Source organism: Ictalurus furcatus, chromosome 1 (assembly GCF_023375685.1).
Source record: "Ictalurus furcatus strain D&B chromosome 1, Billie_1.0, whole genome shotgun sequence".
NCBI lineage: Eukaryota > Metazoa > Chordata > Actinopteri > Siluriformes > Ictaluridae > Ictalurus > Ictalurus furcatus.
Genome location: NC_071255.1, coordinates 35,324,862 through 35,332,652, shown reverse-complemented (window position 1 = coordinate 35,332,652; position 7,791 = coordinate 35,324,862). Strand labels below are relative to the sequence as shown.

At 43.7% G+C, this 7,791-nt stretch overlaps 1 protein-coding gene across 1 annotated transcript; it reads left to right on the top strand.

The window, feature by feature from the left end:
- The first annotated feature begins 708 nt into the window (after positions 1-708).
- ptchd3a (patched domain containing 3a) lies at positions 709-6,069 on the top strand. The gene is made up of 4 exons (XM_053624937.1): positions 709-1,574; positions 2,574-2,695; positions 3,390-3,535; positions 4,146-6,069. The coding sequence occupies exons 1-4, from the start codon at positions 858-860 to the stop codon at positions 5,804-5,806; spliced, it is 2,646 nt and encodes an 881-aa protein (XP_053480912.1). The 5' UTR covers positions 709-857; the 3' UTR covers positions 5,807-6,069.
- Positions 6,070-7,791: the final 1,722 nt, after the last annotated feature.

Sequence of the window (7,791 nt, the reverse complement as noted above, 5' to 3'; positions counted from 1 at the left end):
GTGCAGAAAAAAAAAAACGTCACAGAGATTTACAAATGTCCTCGAGAAGAGTTTGTCTACATTTATTTGTAAGGGACCATGTACAAAACGGTATGACAATACAGACATTAAATTTAGGAGTTGTAAATTCTAACTCAATAAACATTTCTGCATATTTTTGTATTCCTTTTATGTTGTACCACTAAAGTCAGTCCCCTGGTTTTTTACCAAGAAACGATCTAATCTGCAGGTAGGACAGAGAAATGTGTCTATTTTATAACAGGACTCGAGTCCAAAAGACTAAAAAAAGACTAAAAGTGCAGGTGCACCCTTCTTTTAAATGTTAAAAAAAAAACTCCGAATAAAACATAACAGGGGATTCGACCCTTGCTGTAAACCATACGACCTCACAAGGGCACGACGCCTAGTTTGGGAGCTCCTGGGTTCCATTAAAAGCGAGATACCTGCGAACATCCCGTAATAGAACGCAGAAATGATCCGTTATTAAATTCATCGGAAAAGATGTTACGATCCGTGCAGGTTTCTAAATCAGTAAGGAGCGGAAAGTGAAGCAAACGTCCAAAAGTACGCCGTGTTTAGAAATGCCTTCCTTAATTAGCTCAGCATTAATATAATCAGACCTTTAGACCACTTTTATTACAGTACTCAAGAGATCCTGAGGAAATATGGAGAGGAGGAAAAACGCTGAGTGTGATATTTTTGTGTCCTATGAACTTACAAAGTGATTTATTTAATGAAAATATTTCCTTGTTGTTCCTTCCAAAAGAGGCCGGGTTATAGACAGATAAAGCCTATATAAAGGACATCGATCCGGATCGCTCTACACTGCTTAACGTCTTCATTCCTCTCGGAGCGTCATGCCGCGCTTTCGGACTGACTGCATCGAGAAGCCTTTCTCCAGGCTCTTTGAGAAGCTCGGGCATGTGGTGGGTTCTTCTCCTGTGTGGTTCATCATCGTTCCCCTTCTCATGTCCTTGGCGTTCGGCGGAGGCCTGCTTTTTCTCGCCGAGCTCGAGGATAATGACATAGAGAACCAGTTCACACCGATCAACGGATCGTCGAAGGAAGCCAGGCTTTTCGTGATGAAGAATTTCCCAAATAACGACTCCATGTTCTCAAGCCAAAGACTCTACGCCGAAGGGAAGTACGCTATAACCATCCTGTCTACCGAAAAAGGAGGCAACATTCTCACAAAGAGTCCTTTCGAAGAAGTCGTTCGCATTAACGACGTAGTGACCAGTCTTATGGTGAAGGTCGGACAGACAGACGTAGGCTTCAAGGATCTGTGCACCACCGTGGATGGAGAGTGCGTCAGCAACGCCATAATAGACATCTCTGAAAACAACACAGACAAAATCGGACAGATGAATATAACGTTTCCAACGTACGCTTTCAGAGGCGGTCACATCTTCCTCGGCTCTGAACTCGGTGGTGTGGAAACATCTGGAAATACGATTCAGAACGCTCAAGCGATCAGACTTTTCTATTTTCTGAAAAATATCTCCGGTTCCAACGACTGGCTGAGAGAATTCCATCACGTCCTTCATGCCGAAGCAAACAACAAGAAAGTCAAGGTATGATACAGACGATGCCGAGGGACAAAATAATGAATGAATTATCATCCACCCATCTTCTACCGCTTACTCGTTCATCAGGGTCACAGGGAACCTGGAGCCTATCCCAGGGAGCATGGGGCACAAGGCGGGGTGCCAATCCATCACAGGGCACAATCACATACACACTCACACACCCATTCATACACTACGGACACTTTAGACACGCCAATCAGCCTACCATGCATGTCTTTGGACTGGGGGAGGAAACCAGAGTACCCGGCGGAAACCCCCACGGGGAGAACATGCAAACTCCGCACACACAGGGCCACGGCCACAGTGGGACTCGAACCCCCAACCCTGGAGGCGTGAGGCGAACGTGCTAACCACTAAGCCACCGTGCTCCCTTATCACAACACTATAAACACAAGTTCATATTAATGCGCTCATCCTAATACAGTATCGTTTCCATAGTAACAGCGATACATTCACAGCGACGTATACGGTGAACGTTCGACATACACGGATGTTTGTTTGTTTTTTTTTTTAAAAAAAGCGCACGTAACTGTTGATGTGGTGACGTTTCCGGCGAGGGGATGTTGTCCAGCATCAGTGCTTATTAACGACTACTCTTCACGACAAGCTGGGTTTTTTTCCCGGCTTATTAACTTCAAGCGAGAAAAAAACAAAAGAAGAACTTTTATAAAATGCGACCGTAGACGGATAAAAAGTACAGGTCGTTCCGTAATAAGTAAAAGAACGTGTCATCGTTACGAAAGGACGTTACACGGGGTTGGTAAGAGTAACCCTGCTTCACACACGTCACACCACCCTGTTGTTTTCCTCCAGTATAACTGCACACCCTGCCGTGTTTAATTCCTTACTCACTGTGTATTAAGAAGTGAAACGTTAAAGCGCCACATTAAAGATTTGAGCCGAGCTGAAAATAAAAGGTGTTTAAAATATGTTTTTATTTACTTGTTTTTTGGTCTTTTTTCTTTTCTCCCCCCCCACTCCCAGATATCTCACTTTACCTCACTGTCCAGGCAGGAGGAGGTGCAGAAACACACTACTGATGGCCTCCCGTTTTTCTCCATCACCTACGTCCTTGCAATCCTGTTCTCCATAATATCGTGTATGCGGTAAGTTTTTGAGAGCACCTTCCGAATTCTGTCGAGATCACCCGCGACCGAATCAGTACGCGAAATGTTCACCCAGCACGCGTGTGCCGTTAATGAGAAGGAAGTAGAGAGATATGAGGAGCACATACGGTACAGACCCACATTAACATCATGAGAGGCAAAACAACTGTTTTTCACAATCTCTAAGGAAACTATATAATTACGTCTCACTATATGTTTCCCCAATTCACAAAGTCTATTCGCATCCTCTGGTCCAGAATATATGCGGAACAACCACGAGAAGTTAGTTCCTGCTCTCGGTCGTTCCCTCACCACCATGTCTTTTTTCTCTCTTGACTTTACCAAGGCAAAAAAGTTGGTACAGCTTGTTACAGTATGCTACCGAGAAACCACACACTCTATGTCCTCTGCGCTGACACTGGAGACTCCTTCCATGTAAACAGAACAGGGCCTTGCTCAAAGGCCCAACAGGGGCAGCTTGGCAGTGCTGCGGCTTGAACCCCAGCTTTAACCGCCAAGCCACCACTGCCCCGTTACTATAGAAACAATAGCAAACGATGATGAGCACGTTCATTTAAACCTGAACTACTGTCAGCTGCTGTAACAGAAAACCAATCAGCACCTTCTGACCCATGAGATTCGAGAATTCTTCATGCGGATGCAGTATTTGTAATGTTCTCTATCTGTCTGTTAGACTGGACAACGTGAGGAACAGGCTGTGGGTGGCGTTTGTGGGTGTCCTTTCTGCCGGACTGGCCGTCATCAGCAGTTTTGGCCTGTTGCTGTATGCTGGAGTGCCGTTCGTCATAACCGTGGCTAACTCGCCGTTCTTAATTCTGGGTAAGGTACAGAAATATTCAGTATAAAAACATCAGATGTACTCATATTAAAATAATAATAATAATAATAATAATAATAAGATTTGATTTATGACTTATGACTACCATATTATGTGAATCTTTAAGCTCCGCCCAACTCACAATCACATCATGTGATATATCTCTGGAAAGCTTCCTGACCCGCACACACACACACACACACACACACACACACACACACTTTTTCTTTTTCTTTTTTTTTTTTTTTACAGTGCATTGTATTTTCTTGTTTAGACAATAAATAAATTATTTTAAATAAAATACATCAAAAGACTAGAATTTTATTTTGGATAATTATGCACATTTATGCATATTTATTCAGCAGAAGCCTCTCCAACAATCAACTGTTTTTGATTTTGACCTGAAATGTCTCACCTTAAAAAACTTTTTTTTTTTGGATAGTGTTGAAAGTTTAAGATCTAAATGAATGTAAATGAACTCATTAATTTAACTGAAATGACTTACTGCTTGGGTAGAGGGAATGTCAGAAATAGCTCATGCTCCAGATGTTTTGAAATGAGTTGTCCTCAAACTACATTTGGTTAATTGTTCGAACTGTCTCTGCCTTTCAGGCATCGGCGTTGACGATATGTTCATCATGCTGGCCAACTGGCAGCAGACCAACGTCAGAGACAGTGTTGCGAAGCGAATGGCAGACACTTATAAAGAAGCCGCCATGTCCATTACCATCACGACGCTCACCAACGTGCTGGGCTTCTACATCGGCCTCACGAGCGACTTCACATCCGTCCGGGTCTTCTGCCTGTACACCAGCACGGCCATTATATTCTGTTTCCTGTACAACATCACCTTCTTCGGAGGCTTTCTGGCCCTCAACGGGAGGCGAGAAGCTGGGAACCGACACTGGCTGACCTGCTTGAGGATCCCACTCAAGAGTCCGGCGGGTAGATCCAAGGCTTACGCCCTCTGCTGCACAGGAGGAGACTTTGACCGGCAGACTGGCACTGAGAAAGAGCAGCCGGTTAATCATTTCTTCAAAAAGTACTACGGCCCCATTCTTACCAAGACACCAACCAAGGTGTGTGTGATATTCCTGTATCTTGGGTATCTCGCTGCTGGGATTTACGGATGCTTCCTTTTGGAACAGGGGATCGAAATGAAACATCTAGCAGCAGACGACTCCTACGTAATCATGTTCTATGACGACGAGAACAAGTACTTTTCCAGTTACGGCCCAAACGTCATGGTGGTAGTGACTGAGGAGTTTCCCTACTGGGACCAGTGCAGAAGATTTGAGCTAGGGCGCTGTATGGAAGACTTCAACAAGCTCAGTTTTGTCGACAAGGCTCTGTATACCTCTTGGCTTGACTCTTATGTGACGTTTACTCAAACCACAGGACAAGACGTAAACAACGAGACTGTTTTTAAAACCAACCTGCCAAACTTCTTCAACCGCGCCCCTGAGTTCGGGCAAGACGTGAACATCGTGAACGGCACAATCGTTGCCTCTCGTTTTTTTGTGCAGACTATAAACATCGTCAACGCTTCTATGGAGATAACGATGTTTAACGAGCTTAGAAACACAGCGGAATACTGTAGAGCAGCAAATCTACTGGTGTTTCATCCCATGTTCATCTACTTAGACCAATACACCGTGATAGTGAGCAGCACTATTCAGAACGTGGCCGTCACCGCAGCGGTCATGCTGGTCATCTCGCTTATCCTGATCCCCAACCCTCTGTGCTCTCTCTGGGTCACGTTCTCCATCGGCTCGGTCATCACCGGGGTCTCTGGCTTCATGGCGTTATGGAGCGTCAATCTCGACTCCATTTCCATGATCATTCTGGTCGTGTGTATTGGTTTCACTGTTGACTTTTCAGCCCATATTTCCTACTCCTTCGTCTCGAGCAAGCAAGAAACCGCCAACGAGCGTGCTATCGACGCCTTGTTTTGTTTGGGCTATCCCATACTGCAAGGCGCTTTGTCCACCATAATAGGCGTCTTGGTGTTAGCCGGCTCCAAGAACCACATCTTTCGAACCTTCTTTAAAATCATGTTTCTCGTCATGGTGTTTGGTTTGCTGCACGGCATTGTGTTCATCCCGGTCTTCCTCACGTGTTTTTCCTGCGTCTCGAACAAACGTCCTGACGATCGCAAGACGTGCGACGAGGAAAGCTCGAGACAGAGTACGGAGACACGGCAGACTCAAATATATGTCACTCAAAATTCTAACCAGTGGTCAGGAGGAACATGGGACCCTGACTGTCCGTGACAATCAGAACAAAAATGTTCTCCCGCTATTTTAGGGCTTCGCTTCAAGAAACATTATTGTACATGCAGTATGTCGACTATATTTGTCACGTAGCTAACGCCGCTCAGTAGTCTGGCTACAATTCATTTAACTGCAGTAAATCAAACAGCTTGTACATAGTTACATCTATCTTAGCATTCAAATAGTGGATTAACACAGGAAACGCATTTTAATGCAGCTAAACGACACTGCCACATAGCTAACACAGAATACTGCACTTAATTAAAATGTTTCTTCTGTTTAGCTGGGCCATAAAAATGTAAATCTTCAATATATTGAACCAAGACTAGCTCTTAACTAAGTCTATTCTGATGTCTTAATTCATTTGTCAACAAATAACCCCCATAATGCTCCTCACAACACGACAGACTTATCTCTAACGCCGAAACGTTTACATATGATCTGTCTTCGCGAGGATTCAATCCTTAGATCACAGGTCTAGATTCATATATCCGGTGTCCCCGGTTCGATTCTGAGCTCGGGTGGGAATTCATGTTCTCGCCATGTCCGTGTGGGTCTTCACTAGGTTCTCCAAATTCCTTCCACTGTCTAAAAATATAATGCTAGGTGGATTGGCTCTGCTAGATTGCCCCAGGTGTGCGTGAGTGTGTGTGTGTGAGAGAGAGTGTGTGTGTGTGCATGGCTTTAAAGAAAAACACTGAAGGAAGGTGCATACCTTTATTAGTGGTTAGTGTTAACAGCATGCTAGGGAATTATTTCATTTAAAATAAATAAATAAATAAATGTCATGGCTGGAAAAAGGTCCGAAAGCGTTACAGAGCATAGTACTGGCATCGATGTCTTTATTTCAGACCTACATAAAAAATCCCATTTCTGAAACGTGAAACACAATGCACGTGACATTTCTTTTCCACTGTAACCTGAAGAAAATCTTGTTTCACCACCAGAGGTCACCATCTCCAGAGTTCTAACCTGTTCCCATGGTTACCATGGATCAATCTTACCCTGTTTGTAATTTACGCTCATTAATCCTTTTATTATCCCTTAAAAAAAAAAAGTCACGTGTGAATGATCAGACGTGAAATTCGCACATTTTAGACAGATCGTTAGATCACGCCAGAAGTTGGTTCTTTTGGGGTGGAAAAATTGTTTAAACATCATCATTTGACTATGAGTCTTGGGATTACATTTGGATATGGATTACTCACATAACACACACACACACACACACACACACACACACACACACACACAGGTGTAAATGTGCCCAAGACTTTCAATAAGATTTAAAGTTGATCACTTAAACCATGTCAGGTCTGATGTTAATGTTAATGTTAATGAAATAAGTGCAAATCATCCTGTCTGACAAACTAAAATCCTCTCTCGTTACATCATGTCATGTTTTCAGCAACTGAAAACGATTTTCTGATGCAAACGAACACGAGGAACAGCACAGGAAGTTGGTTGTGCGATGTTATGAGCTCGTGTATGTGTATATTAACATGTGAGACCATCAATCTGAAACAACCAGCAACCCGTCCCGGATACCAGACGTATGAAACGAGGAGGTGTTCTTCAGGACCTTAGTCTCGCACGTGTTCTTTCGTGGGAACCTGAGATCCCATACCTGATGTGTAATCCGGGTCCGGTGCAGGATTTCTGATTGCTGGGCCACGAAAAAATCCAACCCGCTATTTCTTAGGACAATCTGCTGCTGATGAAACTGAGACCTCTCTGGGGGAGGAAGGAATCGAGTAAAAAGCAAGACTAGCTCTTTCTAAATGGATTCTTTGGCCGTATAGTCCTTGTTGATCGGCTGTATGGAATGTGTTTTAAATATTCATGAATCCATAAACGTTTATGGGCACCACAGCGACAGGTCTGGGTAACACAGCAGCCGAGGAAAGGAAGGAGGAGATTCGCTGCTATGTACAGTACTTCAAGCTCTTATTATTATTATTATTATTATTATTATTATTATTATA